Source organism: Stegostoma tigrinum, chromosome 18 (genome assembly GCF_030684315.1).
Source record: "Stegostoma tigrinum isolate sSteTig4 chromosome 18, sSteTig4.hap1, whole genome shotgun sequence".
NCBI classification, from domain to species: domain Eukaryota; kingdom Metazoa; phylum Chordata; class Chondrichthyes; order Orectolobiformes; family Stegostomatidae; genus Stegostoma; species Stegostoma tigrinum.
In genome coordinates this window covers 14960261-14977906 of record NC_081371.1, presented here as the reverse complement: position 1 = coordinate 14977906, position 17646 = coordinate 14960261, and the positions used below count along the sequence as shown (strand labels likewise).

General features: G+C 41.9%; 1 protein-coding gene across 17 annotated transcripts in view; it reads right to left on the bottom strand.

Annotated features, from left to right (window-relative positions):
• cadps2 (Ca++-dependent secretion activator 2) overlaps positions 1 to 17646 on the bottom strand; it is a 607285-nt gene that overhangs the window by 444480 nt on the left and 145159 nt on the right. For all 17 annotated transcript variants that reach the window (XM_059652338.1, XM_059652341.1, XM_059652344.1 and 14 more), the window contains exon 2: positions 10271 to 10384. In XM_059652338.1, coding sequence (XP_059508321.1) covers positions 10271 to 10384 — 114 coding nt within the window. The remainder of the gene's footprint in view (positions 1 to 10270; positions 10385 to 17646) is intronic.

Here is a 17646-nt window from a genome sequence, read left to right as displayed (position 1 = left end):
TATAGAAATCCAAGGGTTGTTTCTAGCGAGAGTAATTGGCTGCCCGCAGCATCCACTTTTTGAGTTGTTGGTCTAATCACAGTTTGTGGATATAAAATGACCTGCAAACTTAACGTGCAGAGTATAATTCACACCAGCAAGGTCAGGAAAGCAGTACAAACACAACAATCTGAATCAATAGAGAAATGGCACAAGGGCTTCAAAAATCCCTTGATTAAAAAAAACTGCTGATGCTGAGCTAAAGGTGAAGACTTTAGGAAGAAAGTGATGAAATTTAAGGGATGAATGTACAGGCGTAGAATCATAAAATCCCTACAGTGTGGAAGCAGGCAATTCAGCCTATTGAGTCTGCATTGACCCTCCGAAGAGCATCAGACCCAGCCCCCCCGCCATCCAATCCCTCTAATCCTGCATTTCCCACGGCTAGTCCAACTAGCCTGCACATCTTTGGGCTGTGGGAGTAAACCGGAGCACCTAGAGAAAACCCAGGGAGACATGGGGAGAATATGCAAACTCCACACAGACTTAGTTGCTTAGAGGCTGGAATTGAACCCAGGTCCCTGGCACTATGTGGCAGCAGTGGTAACCACTGTGGAGATGTTTAAGGTGGCAATCCCAGAGATGGCAGTATTTATAGACAGCTATGAAGTGACTTCATTTAGAGAGTCAGCCTTTATTTTCTGGATGCTTTGAATTAACCCTTGCTCTGACAGCCAGCTCCAATGTTTCATTTCCTTTCCTTCCTGAGCCCTCTCCGCTCACTGTGGTGATTTTGAAGTAAAAACATCTTGATCTGTAGGCTACCACCATGACATTAAATTTTCATACCATCCAACCCAACTTCTTCTCCACAACATCAAAACAACAGGCATCCCATTGAAAAATTCCTGCCTAGAGGATAAAAACAACACTTTGAGCAGAGACGAGTTGAGTTGTGGGCTCACATTTCTAACCAATTACACAACAATCACTACAGTTGCATGTGACAGTCAAAGTGTGGGCTACTGTTGCATATTTGTGTGTGAAGCTTGGAAAGAGGAGTTCAGTGACATTATCTCAGTCAGATATTCAACAAAACTTCTAGCAGATGCACCATCTAATGAAATGGACTCCAACCTATTTTGTGTTCTGACATGGTCTTTTTATTTGTGGGGGGGGGTCTCTCATTTTTTGGCTCTTATACACAGCACGTTCTCCACTAGACACCTCATCAAGAAAAGTATGTAACTATTCTCTGTATCCCATATCGTGGCTTCCCAAACATGGCAATTCACCTTTGCGCACTTCTCACAGTAAGATTTCCAGAACCACACCGGAAGATGGAAATTCCGTAGATTATTAACCACTAGCCACTTGCAGATTCCATTAAGGAAACAATCAAACAGCCTTTTAAGTAATAACTTCAGCCTTTCAAGTGCTCTGCTCACTTGCCCCTGGGAAACAGTTGGTCTCAACGCAGCACTTTCTAACAGCAGCTAACACAAGCAACTCAGGAGAATCTTGGACACCATAGCAACGTACATTACAGCACACCCACCCCATGTGACTAGGCCATCTGCTGACATCAATCCTAAAAAGCGCACGACAAAGGCCAGCATGCACTGTCAAATTATCACATGATCAACGCAGAATTAGCCACCTCAGAATGATTAATGTGCAGGTTTATTAAGGGATGATAAATAACAAATTGCAGGGAATTATTCAACGATAACATTGCCGCTATTGTCATAAAGGGGCAATCATGTTAATTTAGGTCTCACTTAAAATTAAAACACAGATCACTGCTCATCAGAAGTAGCCGCCAAGTTCAGAAAAGGGTCAAAACGGACTAATGCATCTCTGGTAAAGCTCAACAAAGGTTGTCCACATTTTGATAATAGCTGCTTTATACCTAACCAGTTAAAAATAAGAGCAATTTCAACTCTCCCAACACGAAAGGAACAAAGATACAGGAAGTGTTTTTGCTTTGCATCTCACTCCTCTTTAGTTATGCCTGGATTCTTGCCAACTTACATTTATGACTTAGATTTTGACTTTAATCAAATTCAATATTTTGTCACAAAGCTTTGAAACATCAGTTAGCTGGAGAACAGCAATGGTGGTTAGTAAAAATCACAAAAGCACAAGAAAAATATAGATTACTTGTCTGTGTAACTACCATTTTGACTATGAGCTACGATGCCCTTAATTGTAGCCACAAACCAATTTAAAATGCATAGATCATCCTGCAGCTCGAATGATTATTCACATGTCTCATATAGAGGTCTGGGTTTTAGAGTTGGGATGATCACAAATACAGATTCCAGATTTCAGGCATTATATCATCCAAAATGAGAACAATAAATTAAGTCACAGTCAATTAATGTCCTTGGCACCCACAATCATTTTGGCCTGCAAGACATGTGCAGTGAAGCAGGTCCCAGTGACATACATTTCACCTCAGCAGTATAGACTAAGCCCAACCACATCATGGATGACAAAGTGTGGAGCTGGATGAACACAGCAGGCCAAGCAGCATCTTAGGAACACAAAAGCTGATGCTTCTGGCCTAGACTCTTCATCAGGTCTAGGCCCAAAACATCAGCTTTTGTGCTCCTAAGACGCTGCTTGGCCCACTGTGTTCATCCAGCTCCACACTTTGTTATCTCAGATTCTCCAGCATCTGCAGTTCCCATTATCTCCAACCACATCATGTCTTCCTTTAGCACAGCATGGAGTTGTAACATGCAATGAAAGCTTCTAATAGTCTCTCACTCTTGTAGGTTTCAGATCACCCACAAAATATGCAAATTTATGAGAAGTACTTCATCATGCCAGAGCAACAAAAGATATGGATAAAGTTATGTAATTGTGTTCTATTGCTATCCTCACACTTTGCTTCCTCTGTCACATCTATTCCAGAAATGCCAAATTTGACAAGGGAGCCTCCAAAATGTCCACTATCTTCCTCAACCGAAGACTCCCCAGCACTGTTGTTGACTGCTTCGCAGAACACCTAAATTCGGCCCAAAAAACAAGAGCCGGAGCTTCCAGTTGCCTGCCGCTTCAAAACAGCACCTTGTTTCTTGTTCAGGCCTGCTGCAGTGCGCCAGTGAAGCTCAGAGCAAGCTGGAAGAACACCACCTCGTTTTCCATTTGGGAACCCTGCAGCCTTCCAGGCTCGATAGCGAGTTCAAAAACTTCAGGGCTTGAACTTCTCCCATGTCCTTACCCCATCTACACACTTCAGACCTTGTTATCACAACCTGCTGTTGCAGGTAACTCATTGTTAGCCACTAACAGTCCCCACCAATAGCTACTCATCCTTTGAGCCTGATCACTATCCACTCCTTTGTCTGTCCTACTGTCCATCGCTTTCTCTGAGCTCTATCTCCACCTGTTGCTTACTCCTTATCCCTCCTCCAACTTTATCTTCTGCACAAAAGAGCATTTTCCAAGATATCATCAGGTCTGAGGAAGGGTCACTGGACCCGAAATGTTATCTCTGATTTCTCTCTACTGCCAGATCTGAGCCGTTCCAGCAGTTTAGTCATGGAACCATAGAGAAATACAGCACACAAACAGACCCTTTGGTCTAACTCGTCCATGCTGACCAGATATCCTAAATAATTCTAGTCACATTTGCCAACATTTAGTCCACATCCCTCTAAACTCTTCCGAATCATCTACCCATCCAGTTGCCTTTTAAATGTTGTCATTGTACCAAACCCCACCATTTTCTCTGGAAACACATGACACACACACACACACACAAAGTTGCCCCTTAGGTTCCTTTTAAATCTCTCCCGTCTCACCTTAAATCTATGCTCTGACATTTCAGACTCCCAGACCCCGGGGAAAGACCTTGGCTATTCACACGATCTATACCCTCATAACTTTATAAAGTTCGATAAAGTCGCCCCTCAGCCTCCGATGCTCCAGGGAAAATAGCCCGGAGTCTATTCAGCCTCTCACAATAGCTCAAAGTCTCCAATCCTGGCAACATCCTTGTAAATCTTTTCTGAACCCTTTGAAGCTTCATGCCATCCTTCCTACAGCATGGAGATCACAACTCAATGCAGTATTCCAAAAGTGGCCGAACAAATGTCCCGTACAGCTGCAACACGACCTTCCAATTCCGATACTCAATGCACTGATCGATAAAGACAAGTGTACCAAACTCCTCCTTCACGATCCTACCTACCTGTGACTCCAATTTCAAGGAGTGTTGGTGTGCAGCTTTTTAACTGTGGCACCGTATTTGAAAGACAAAAAGTGAGCAGTATTTATTAGGCTGGAAATTGGTGATGACAGCCGAACAAATGTTACAATACCCACAAATTAATATGAAAGCTCCACTTCAGCAGGGAAAATGAGAAGCAGGGGCTAATAATTGATAGCGATATGCTGCTTCGGTCCCTTCTTCTGGAGGTGCTCTGCCTCAAGATTTGGGTTCCTAATCAAAAACTCAGTAGGAAAATGAGAAATCACCATTATTTTCCAAAGTGACGTGTGAAGCCCATCCCTCACTAGTACACAATGGTGCAAAATGCCAGGATCGGAGCATGAAATGGAAAGACTATGACAGTAGCGGTGCCAGCAAGTATGTACATTGCCCACAATGGCCAACACGCACCTCATGGTTCGCCCACTTCACTCCTCACCAATAACCACTTGTGTAAGTTCCAACCTTTCTTGTTTTCAGTCCCATCATGGAGCGGACACAATTTTCTCACGATCCTACCTCACTCTCCTCCCCAGAAGGAGAACAAACGGACTGGGGGTGAGGGAGGTGGTGTGGGGGCAGGTGTAGCACTTCCTGCGGTTGCAGGGGAAAACGCCGGGTGTGGTGGGGTTGAAGGAGAGTGTGCAGCGGACAAGGGAGTCACGGAGAAAGTGGTGTCTCTGGAAGGCAGACAAGCGTGGGGATGGAAAAATGTCTTTAGTGGTGGAGTCGGATTGTAGATGGCAGAAGTGTCGGAGGATGATGTGTTGTATCCGGTGGTTGGTGGGGTGGTATGTGAGGATGAGAGGATCCTTTTTTGGTGGTTATTGTGAGGGCAGGGTGTGAGGAATGAGTTTCAGGAAATGTGGGAGACTCGGTCAAGGGCGCCCTCGACCACTGCAGGGGTGGGGGAGGCGGGAGAGTTGCGATCCTTGAAGAACGAGGACATCTGGGATGTATCCCCCATCCCAGGCCCCAAGATGACTTTCCACATCAAGCAGATGTTCACCTGCACATTCGCCAGTGTGGTCTACTGCATCCTCTGTACCCAATGTGGCTTCCTCTTCATTGGGGAAACCAAGTGGAGGCTCGGGGACCGCTTTGCAGAACACCTTCGCTCGGTTCACAACAAACAACTGCACCTCCCAGTGGTGAACCATTTTAACTCCCCCTCCCATTCCTTAGATGACATGCCCATCCTGGGCCACCTGCAGTGCCATAATGATGCCAGCCGAAGGTTGCAGGAACAGCAACTCATATTCCGCAGGAACCCTGCAGCCCAAATGGTATCAATGTGGATTTCACAAGCTTCACAATCTCCCCTCCCCCACCGCATCCCAAAACCAGTCCGGCTCATACCCACCTCCCTCACCTGTCCCTTCTCTCACCTATCCCCTCCTCCCACCTTAAGCCACCCCCTCATTTCTCTCCTACTAACCTCATCTCACCCCCTTGACCTGTCTGTCCTCCCCGAGCTGACCTATCCCCTCCCTACATTCTCCTGTATCCATCTTCGGTCCACCTCCCCCTCTATCCCTATTTATTTCAGAATCCTCTCCCCATTCCTCTTTTCTGATGAAGGGTCTAGGCCCGAAACGGCAGCTTTTGTGCTCCTAAGATGCTGCTTGGCCTGCTGTGTTCATCCAGCTCCACACTTGATTACCACAGTTTCATTAGTACTTTTTGCTTTGCTTATAAAGGATTGTCATTTTTTTTCCGTATTAACAGATTTTGTATCTCTAGGTTCATTTGTTCTTCTTGCCGATTCAGCCTACATTAAAGCTTAAGTGATGTTTTGGCTGATCCTACCAAAGTGGGCTGCCTCACAATTATCAATTTTAAAGGAAATTTACCCATTTAGTATAGATGTAGACTGGATGAACACAGCAGGTCAAGCAGCATCAGAGGTGCAGGAAGGCTGACATTTCAGGCCTAGGCCCTTCGAAGGGTCAGCCTTCCTGATCCTCTGATGCTGCATGGCCAGCTGTATTCATCCAGCTCTATATCTTGTTACCTCAGATTCTCCAGCATCTGCAGTTCCTACTATCTCTTATCCATTTACTGGAGAGTTTGCTGGGCTTCTTATATTGAATTGCATTGGACGTGGAGAAGATATTTCCATTAGTAGAAGAGACTAGGACCAAACGTACAGTTTAAGATTGAAGGGATGACCCTTTAGAATGGACTTGAGGAAGAATTTCTTCAGCCAGAAGGTGGCAACCGTGCGGAACACATTGCCACAAAAGTCAGTGGTGGCCAAGTCATTGAGTGTACTTAAGACAGCGATAGATAGGTTCTTGATTAGTATGGGGATCAAGAGTTACAGGGGGGCAGGCAGGAGGGTGGGGTTGAGAAACATATCCATCAAGATCGAATGGCAGAGCAGATTCAATGGGCTGGATAGCCTAATTCTGCTCCTACATCTTACGCTCTTATGGCCATTTTCCTTAGCATTAGGGCTACTTCCCTGTAGTTTTGAATCATTTACAAATTTTGACTTTGAGTTATTTATTCTGAAGACCAAAACACCAATGAAATGAACAGTGATCCCAACATTATTTCTTGTGGAACATTGATGGAATGTAGAAAGCAATTTGATTAACCAGAAATGATATTGACTCTTAAATGTTTCCGAGTGTATATATAACAGATGCAGAGAGAGAGAGACATTGGTATAAGTTACTCAACACCCTAGCCTTGGTAGAAAGAAAATCAAAAAGCAAGATGGCATACTATTTTCAACAAGTTTGCCATTGAAGACTTATCTTTTATCGACTGCTCACTTTGCATTCATTAATGGGATGACGTCATCTCTTATTACTCATTCTTAATTGCCCATAGGGCAATTAAGAGTCCACCACATTGCTGTGGGTCTGTAGTCACATGTAGGCCAGACCAGTTAAGGATGGCAGTTTCCTTCCCTAAAGGACATTCGTGAATTTTTCCCGCAACAATCGGCAAAGGATACACGGTCATCATTGGATTCTTAATTCCAGATATTTTTTATTGAATTCAAATTCCACCATCTGTCGTGACAGGATTTGAACCTGGGTCCCCAGAATGTTATGTGGTTCGTTTGCTTAATAGTCCAGCGATAATACCACAAGGCCATCACCTCCCCCTATGATCTCTGATGCTGGGTCAAGAATGTAAAGTTGTTTGAATGTTCCAAGTACCAGTGATAATTGCAAAGGTTACATGTACGGAGCAACGGAAATGATGTTGGTGATTGCATCCTCATGTTTCAATATTTTAGTTTTGACCACACTTCACAATAAGATGCATGTAAAAATGACATTTAATGTCAGTGGACATATTATTACGAAAACGATTCACATTTAATATTTCGTTGAGGAGCAAAGTTTTGAAAGATCGTAGAAAAATTGACTGATTTTTAAGTTTTGTGAAAAATACTATAAAAATAGGTTGAATGTCCCAACATCCGCAATACTTGGAGTAACTAATTTGACAGTCATAATCCTTTGAGAGAAACAATTCCCCCTAATATTTCAGATCTGCTACCCCTTATCGTAAAACTATGGCCTTTCATTCTAGGTTTCCCCACAAGGAAACATCCTTTCTATGGCTACTTTGTCAATCCCTTTTAGCATCTTATATGCTTCAATTATATGTCCTCTCATTCTTTTAAACTTGACAGCACAGGCCTAAACTACTCAATCACTCTTCATAAGCTGAGCCCTTCATCTCTGGAATCAAATTAGTGCATCTCTTCTAAGCCGCCTCCAATAAAACTACATCCCTCCTCAAGTAAGGGGACCAATGTTAACCAATAATTGCATGTTCATTAACTTTTGTTTTGATAATAAACAATTGCATTTATTAAGAAACCTGGTTGATTGATTTTTTTTTGTTTAAAAGCTTGTTACAGCTAAGTAGTTAACTACCTGTCTCAGTAACCGAAGAAAGCATCTTTATCTTATGTTCTGATACCTACTTTCTCCAGAGCCTCTCCACTAAGTGTTGCTTTTCAATTCATTCATATGCTGTGGTCTCCCTGATTACACGAGCATTTCTGGGTAACCTCCAAGTACTTTCAGAAAGGTAGTGGTGAACCACCCTTTTTAAATGTGGCAAGCATAATGCTTTAGTTCAACCGAATGTCTTGTTCAGCTACATCAAAGTTAACCACATCAATGTGAATTTCCCTTTTCTGAAGACAGATTGTCATACAAAATCAATCTGGTTTTGCAGCTGTATTGTCACTGTAACTCCCTTACGCAACTCCAGGGACTATTTAACTGAATGAATTTATATTCCCCAACTGCCCCGCACAGAATTTTAACTCATACTTCCCAGTCATTAGTCCAGGCTTCCCATCCTGTGATAACTGTTGCATATAGGCTCTGCAATTCCCTCACAGTAAGATGCTGATAACACAGACACTCAGTTGGGCACTGCCAAAATCAATATCATTCTGGAATTAAATGAAGCTTTTAAAAAATGAACACTGACCAACCATTAAAGCAACAGCATCATTATAACCATCTCAACCCCTAACCCCCTACTAGGTCAACCAACTGGACAGGAAAAGACTGGAGAAATTCTCGGTGCTTGGACAGTAAGCTGGAATGGTTACCATGCCACATTTCAACAAAATTAACTTGCTTTGCAGCTAACATTTCATGCAAATTCAACTGGTTGAGTCAATGCTTTGTAAAAGGAGCAGATGAGCACACATGAGAAAGATGAACAAAAGTTGGTGACTTCCTGCCAATTCAACTCCCTGTTCTCTCCTCAAACTGCTATTATGGATCACCTTCCTCACAGGTACTGTCCACCTCTTTATATCAATCAACTCTCAGATTCAGTGTCCAGTCAATTTCTTACTTAGCTTAGAACACCCATCCAAACCTGACTGGCCTAAAGATAACAAGGTGTAGAGCTGGATGAACACAGCAGGCCAAGCAGCAGCAGAGGAGCAGGAAAGCTGGAGTTTTGGGCCTAGATCCGAAACGGCAGCTTTCCAGCTCCTCTGATGCCACTTGGCCTGCTGTGTTCATCCAGCTCCACACCTCGTTACCTCAGATTCTCCAGCATCTGCAGTTCCTCCTATCTCTGAAACAATCTCACTGGCCATTAACTTTGATGGAAAACCTTCAACAAGGCACTTACAAAGACATTGCAAATGTACAATAGCTACTAATTTTCTTCAAACGATTGATAATTGAGTGTTTAACTATAATAAGTTAGTGCTGTCAGTTTATTATTTTCCAAGTGGCCTTGGTAAGACCCTTCCCAACAGTAATAACTCTAAAAATGTGCTGCAATGGTACAGTGTACCACTGCTTAACAAGTGGACCAGAAAGATAAAGGTGGTGCCAGCCCCCAGTTTCCAGATGCTTTCTCATGAATCTCTCCAGACAGGTTATGGTGCACCTTGGGAGCAAGGTGGCACTGTGAACCACGGCCTCCTGGCCAAGAGGTATGGATTCTACCACTCGACCACATTAGCCCCAGATCCCTGCTTCTGCTTTTTCTTTTCTTCTTTCTTCATCTAGAAGTGCTTTTACACAAAATGAATATTGTTGCTCCCATCACAGCGAATCACCTATGCACTTTTTTCCCATCTATTCATCACCACCAACAAATCACCCATGTTTCTAATTGAATAATTTACATGCAAAGCCCAATAAGGGCAAAGCAAACCATCAAAAGTGGGGAGGGGGGAAGGAGGTACAGTCAGAGGAAGGGGAATGGGAATAGGGCTAAATCAAAATGGGTGTGGAAGGGGTAAATTCCCATTTTCTGTCTTGAGTCAGCTAACCTCAACCATGCGGTAGTTGTGGATTCTATAATTCACCTCAGCTGGAGGATAAATGGATCATAAATTCCCTTTCTTAATGGCAATCCAGGAACCACTTTAGGAAGAGCAACAAATAAATGCTGCGGAATCAGGTTCAATAGGCAAGGCCCATAGCTGGATGATGACCAAGTTGGTATTGCCCTTTAAAGGTCAATCATAGAAATGTCCAGCAGAACAGAATATCTTTACTAGAGTGGTAAGACAATTTGTGAAACAGTTAAGTCACTAAGCTTCACCCATACCTCATAGTAGCTTTGAACTGCATTCCAAAAGGCTTCATCTGCAATAATCTGTGTTTCACCATTCAAGAAGGCTTGAAATCGCTCTTTAATTGTCTGGAGCTGTTGCTTGTTCAGCTGCAAAATAAAAACAAACAAGTTTACTGCAATGCTTGTCAACCGTTTTTTTTAAAGTATTTCTGTGCAGAAGTGCTGGTTGTCTAGAAGTCTAACTTAAAAGACATTGTTCTTTCTTATCACACTTCTGATTTACAAAATATTCTGTTGCAGCTCATCAGAAGAACCATAAAATACGCAATTTTTCATTGCATTTGTATCTCTGTTCTGAACAGGCTCACTGCTGCTCGCATACAGTTCATTGCTATTAACTGCAATCTGGCACCTCACACAAGTGTTCAATTCTTACACATTTGACTCTTCAGTTATTACTTGCTCCTTATTCCTGTCCAGTTACAATCACTGACTTGGTCAGTCTGCATCTAAGCCATGCCACAGTATTTACCTTTCTGAAGCCCTCTGCTTTGCCATTGCCATAACTCTCGGCTTTCAAAAGGTTTTCAACATAACACTGCAGAATCTTTTCTCAAGTTTCTGGTTTCTCTTCTGTTCCATGTCTAAAGGTCATCATTTCCCTTTCAAGTGCCTTGAAATGTCGAGGGAAGCCCAGGAAAAAAACATTTTGGTGGGAGGATGGTATGAGCTGGAAAATATATCTACTAACTATATATTTCCATGCACATAACTTTATTGGTCACTTCAGAAGTAACACTGCAACTCAAGAGGTGTATAATGAATTAGGTGGCCTCAATCTAACACCAAACTCTAGCACTACGAGTCCATCAACAGAGAAGAAGGATGCATGCTTAAACAAAACATTAATATACCTTTACAATAGTAAGTTTTGTTTAAATAACTTAGCACTGAGGGCCAGCAAAAGAGTAAAATGAATTGCTAATGTTTCCAAGCATTGCAAGTGGCTCAGAACAGCTACCAGTAGATACAAAAGATGGTCCAACTGGCTAATTGACCATGTAGCCTAACATGTATCATTGCAGCAGTAAACATCCACACGATGTAGAAGGAGTTGAAACAGGATGTCCTGGTGGTAGGTGGGCAGAGATTTCCAGTTAATCAACAGACACTCAAGTATCAGAGTGGACTACTTTGTCTGCCTCACATGTTTCTTGGTAGATGGCAGCGAGCTATTTGAATATTTCGGACAAAACAGGAACAAATTAACATTATGATTGGTTTTCCCCTCCAGAGTCAAGATAGCAAGGTATTGTTTGATGTACTCCTTTCCCTTTATACTTCTGTCCAGTACTGAAATAGGCTGTGTTTTGAGTTTCAAGTTTTGAAATAAATAATTAACAAAATATTTTCAGATGAATTCAAAGATAAGGTTTACGAGCAACAAAAAATAATTAGATAATTGCTTTGCTACTCCAACACTCAGGAAATAATAGCAGACAGAACAAGAGATAGGATTAACAAAAGGGGTAATAACCTGAGGAATTAAAAAACATCAGTCTACGACAGTTACAACTTCCTGGAGGTTAATGCCCTAGAATAGCTTTAGTGAGCTGGGTCCAGTATTTTTCCCTCTTGTAAGCAAACTATAAGCTTCATTTCAGCCAGAAACATCTGGAACCAGAGATGCGAGGGTTTGAGACAGGCTGCTGAGTCAGCCTGGAATCCTACACTCACTCACTCTCTCTCTCTCTGGAGGTCAAACAAGAACTAACTTAGAATCTCAGAATGGTATATTTAAACATTCAACAAGCTCAGCTTTCAGTCATGTGACAAAGACAAGCATTTTCAGTGCGAGGCCAATCTCCGTGGGCAAATTGGAAGAAAGTTAAGCTAAGAGTGTAGCTTTACCATCCCCAAACTTTTCATTACAAGGTGAGTGGTAACTTTAATAGCATTACTGTCCATTTAATTTAATGAGCTTTGGGCTTTGAGTTGACTGGAGGCAGCACTTTGTGTCAGCTTTTGCTGGAATATCTACATAATACAGGGGGCTCAGAAGATTCTGGAAATATGGTGGCACGATCAGCCTCAGCTATTTTGAGTTGTCCAGAAAGCCAGCAAGTTGTCCATTTTTTTAAAAAAGTTAAACATGGAAATCTACAACACAGTACAGTTTGACTATTTCTACATGCTATTTGTGAACCTGTATGACACAGTATGGTAGCGTCCTAATATCCAGTTCCATTTGGAGAAGGAATATAGGAACGGTTGGGTTAAATAGTCTAAGGTCCATCTGGTTTGCCATCCACGACCCTGGTAGTCACATGGGACAACTGAAGATTCAAGACAATCAGTTAGTCTATGGCATCTGAGCAAAGCCCAAGTAATAAAAACAACTTTGAGAACAACTGACCTAAAACAAAATCACTCATATACTATATTAAATAACAGAAGCAAGGCAAATAAAACACTTCATCACATTTTACACTCAGTGGCAGCACCAATTATTTCCTGGGTGGATGGAAGGCCATGCTACTTGTCATCCAAGTCCAGTGTTATTTGGGTGTCGGTTAGCTCAGTTAGCTGGTCAGCTGGTCTGAGATGTTCAGTGACAACAGCATGGTTAAATTCCTGCACTGGCTGACATTACCATGATAGACTCTCCATCTAGGGCGGTACGGTGGCTCAGTGGGTAGCACTGCTGCCTCACAGCACCAGGGACCCAGGTTTGATCCACCCTCAGGCAACAGTCTGTGTGGAGTTTGCACATTCTTCCCGTGTCTGCATGGGTTTCCTCCGGGTGCTCCGGTTTCCTCCCACAGTCCAAAGATGTACAGGTTAGGTGGATTGGCCATGCTAAATTGCCCATGGTGTTCAGGGAAGTGTAGATTATCTGGGTTACAGAGGGACAGGTCTGGGTGGGATGCTCCGAGGGTCGGTGAGGACTTATTGGGCTGAAGGGCCTGTTTCCACATTGTAGGGATTCTATGATTATGCTGTGACCACTTCCCTGCTCCAGCTGGTGCACTATATGAACAGAAAACTCTATTACAATCAAAGGGAGGGTAACTTTCTTTCGTTAAAGACCTGATAAATGACATTAAAATGAATTTTTGATCAATGTATCCATACTAAGTAAGCGACTAAGACTTGTAATTTGTTTCTAGCCAGTCTAATTGGTGAGTTGGCAGATCTAATATATAGGTTGCCAAAAAAAAATGTTGCTCAAACATATGACCTTGTCAACAAAAACATTCACACTGAGTTTACAGTTCCTTTGCTCATAGTAATTACACTGTGGAGTAATGAATAATGTCATTCTTTACTAGAAAGGGAATCTTTCTAGTATGCCAGTCTACTATAATAGAAGTTAACCATATCTGAAATCTGATTTGAGATGCGCAAATTTTGAGAGGCATAGACAGCCGGTCATGAGAATATCTTCCCTATGGCAGACATGTCTGACACAGAGGTGAGCAGGAAGTGGCTCAGAGGAGATTTGAGAATTTTTTGCACTCAGTGAAAGATATATGAAAGGCACTGCCTGAGAAGGTTGTGGAGGCAGGTACTTTTGCAACATTTAAGAGGCATCTGGATGATTACTTAAAATGCCACGGTATAGTAGGTCATGAACATGTGCAGGTAAGTGGGACATTGGTATTGTTTGGTGTATGATGGCCAGGATAGATGTAGTCACCAAAGACCCTGTATCTATGCTGAATGACTCAAAATGGTACAGCTTGAAAGGAGTTTCAGGAACATGAAGTGGTATGTTTCAGATGGCAGAGTAGGTTGACAAGTCTGTAGCATTTGGGCTGTTAGATATCCAAAGCAAGAAAATGTTTTGTTAAGCTGCAATAAAACATTGTTTAGATCTCAACTGGAGTATTACATTTAATCCTACAAGAGGAAGAATGTCTTGAAGAGAGTGCTGAACATATTTGCTAGAATGGTACCAAGGAAGAGGGTCTTCAGTTATGAAAAGAAATTGGAGAAGTTGAAGTTGCTCTTCAAACAAAAAGGTGGTTTAACCAAAGTGTATAAAGTCACCATTTTCAAAAATCAATAGTTAGAGGGCAGTGTAATGGAGCGAAATAGAGCAGGAAACTAAAGGTCAGTTGGTTTAACATCTGTCATGGAGGAAAAGTGTTGGAATCCATTATTAAGCAGGTTATGGCAGGGTACTCTTTCAAAACCACATTGACAAGGTTTGATTAAGTTGGAAGCAAAATCATGTTTGACTAAATTTTGTAAATGTTCTTTGAGAAAGTACCAAGCCTTTCATTGCTTAGACCTTTGAGTATAGATGTTGGGAAGTAATGTTGAGGCTGTACAGGACATTGGTGAGGCTTCTTCAGGAATACTACGTCAAGTTCTAGTCGCCCAGTAATAGGAAGAATATTAACAAGATTGAGAGGGTTCAGAAGAGATTTACCAGGTTGTTGCTGGGAATGGATAGTTTGAGTTATAAAGAAAGGCTGGATGTTTTTCACTGGAGCATTGGAGGTTGAGAGGTGACCTGAAGGAAGTTTATACAATAATGAGAGCTACAGATAGAATTGGTGGGAGTTACCTTTCCCTAAGATGAGGAATTTCAAGGATAGAGGGCACATTTTTTTAAGGTGAAAGGAGAGAGATTTATGAAAGACATCAGAGGCTTTTTTTTTGCAAAGAGGATGGTTTGAGTGTGGAATAAACTTTCTGATGAAGTGGTGGATTACAACGTTTAAAAGACATTTGGATGTATACATAAATAGGAAATGTTTGGAGGGATGAGGGCCAGGAGCAAACAGGCGGGTCTAGTTTAGTTTGGGATTATATTCGACATGGACTGGTTGGACCGAAGGGTCTGTTTCCACGCTGTACGATTCTACACATAAGTTCAAAGGATGTGCAAACTCAAGATTGCTCTGGCAAGCATTTGTTTAAAACATAACCATCAAACATGGAAAATAGGTACACATCATGGAAATAAAGTTGTATATCAAATGTTTTTTCTGCTCCTGAACATACAAAGACATTTTGGATTTAAATCTGAACCCTCTGCAAACATTACTATGGGTGGATCTTGAAAGCATATTTAACATGCAATAACAGCTGGAATATTAGGTTCTGTATTCAATTAAATTACTATAATTTTTATCAAGATCGAACTTCAAACTTCAATTAAAATTGACCTATAAAGAAGCAGCTCTGATCATTACTTAATGGAAATATATTCATGCTTCAGAAACACAGAATTCACCATTAGCTGCATTTTTAAGTCTCATTAGATTTTTTGTTATTTAAGAAGAGTGAGTTAAATTAAGTCTTTTGTGTATTAGCATTAACCCACTTGGATTTATGTCAGCAAAGAAGAGCTTTGTGAACTAATTTCATTTTCCAAAATGTTCACCTAACTACAGTTTCTATCAGATCAGATGGGGAATGCTTACAGCAAAGTTACAGTTCAGTCTCACTGACAATGCTGGATCTCCCAAACCATACCTGAATATCTGAAAAGGGAGCGAACAGTCACAAAGTTAGAGACAAAATTAAACAAATTGACTCCAGAATTCTGAAACTAACCAAGATGCACTTCAGCGACTGAACTGCATGCAGAACAGCATTTCTTTGGTTTCAGGCTCTCTCAAATAAACTGACTAAAGTTTGAAATTAAAATAAACCTCTCAGCATGAAACAGACAGCGCAGGGAAGGAAACTGCCATCCTTACCTGGTCTGGCCTACATATGACTCCAGGCCCACAGCAACGTGGGGGGCTCCTAAATGCTCTCTGGGCAATTAGGGATGGGAAATAAATGCTGCCTAACCAGTGATGTCCAGTTCCCATGAATGAATTAAAAAAGGGGCATATTGGTGTTTGGACAGACAATGAATACTGTCCAAACTAGGTAAGCCAGGGCCTCAGACATTCTGCTATAATTCTTAACCAGCCTTGTGGAGAAAGAAAGAGGAATACATGAAGTAAATTATTGAAGAAAATGCGTAAATATGAACAGCATTTTTTAAAAAGAAGTATCCTCCAGTTTTAAAAAGAGAAATGATTCAGTACTGTGGGTTTGGAAGAGCCTTCAGAGAAGGGTACGGCCCGTGTCCATCCCTCATGAGGAGGTTAAGAAATTGAACATATCACATTTGTTTCTAGAGATTGGCATGGCAGTCATGAAGGAGGAGCCTGACAGAATCCGAAGGGGAATGGGTGCAACAATGAGGAATTGGCAACTTCAAAGACTGAGTGTATCAGAGACAAATTTTAGCATTTTAATATCATATTTTTTTCAAGCATTCATTTGCTGGGCATACAGCAAGGTAGCAGTTTTGACATCTTTGTATTATTGTTTTATTTCATCTTCCTGTTAAATCCATAATCATTTTCTGCAAAACATTTTAAATAAATCTCATTATGTACAACAGCCTTTTGAGTCAACTGTTCATTCTCTTGTAATTCATGGGTCAAACTGAACTTCAGGCTGAGTGAGTGATTTATATTTAAACAAAATATAAGGTTTTGGAACCAGATCAGAAAACTTTATTCCAATTTTGGCAGTTAGTGACTAAAGGTGCCGCACTATTATCTACTAACAAGATGTATTGCAAGGTAGAGCTGAAAATCAGAAACTTTGGATTGTTCCCATGCCCAACCACAAATAACAAGCTCAAAAGTAGCTCTGGTGCATGGACTTTGTTGGCAGCAGCAAAGGAGATTAGCCTTTCCACAGTATTTATTCCCCGTGGGGACACTGGTTGGAGCCTGGTCTACGTGACGTGACTCCAGACCCACTGCAATGTGGTTGATTCTTAATTGCCCTCTGGACATTGGTTGGACCCAGATTCATGGCACAGAGGTTACAGCATCAGCGGTGGAGGAGGCCGCAGCCAGGACCCCAATGACCCACTTCCGGTGGCAGCATCTGGAGGAGCATTGGAAGGGGAGGAAGTGGTATGACACCAGGCCCATGGTTCCAGCTCAGCGGTTCTGAGCAAAGTGGGCATATAACCAAGGCCCAAGGGCCTGTTACAGGGACCATGACTGATGTCAAGCAATGAATCGAGTAGCAGAGGATAACAAGATGAGGGAAAGATGAACTGCACTGCAGTAACATGTTGTATTATATTTAGTGTTTCAAAATAGCAGCAGAGCACGGCAACACTTGGCATTCTGCATGCAAGAAAACACATTTCACTGCATTTATATAGACATGTGACGATAAATTTAATTCTCATCTAAATTACGGCAGGTCCTGTGCGAGTCAGTAGCACCAAGTAAGGGCTGTCGGTATTATAATAATTACAGAGCTGGGGACATTGGGTAACTCAGGCAGGATGAATAGATAGGGGTGTAGTGAGGGGATCTGAACTGACAAGCCAAAGGGTGGTGAGAAGTTAAAACTTGGGAGTCGTAAAT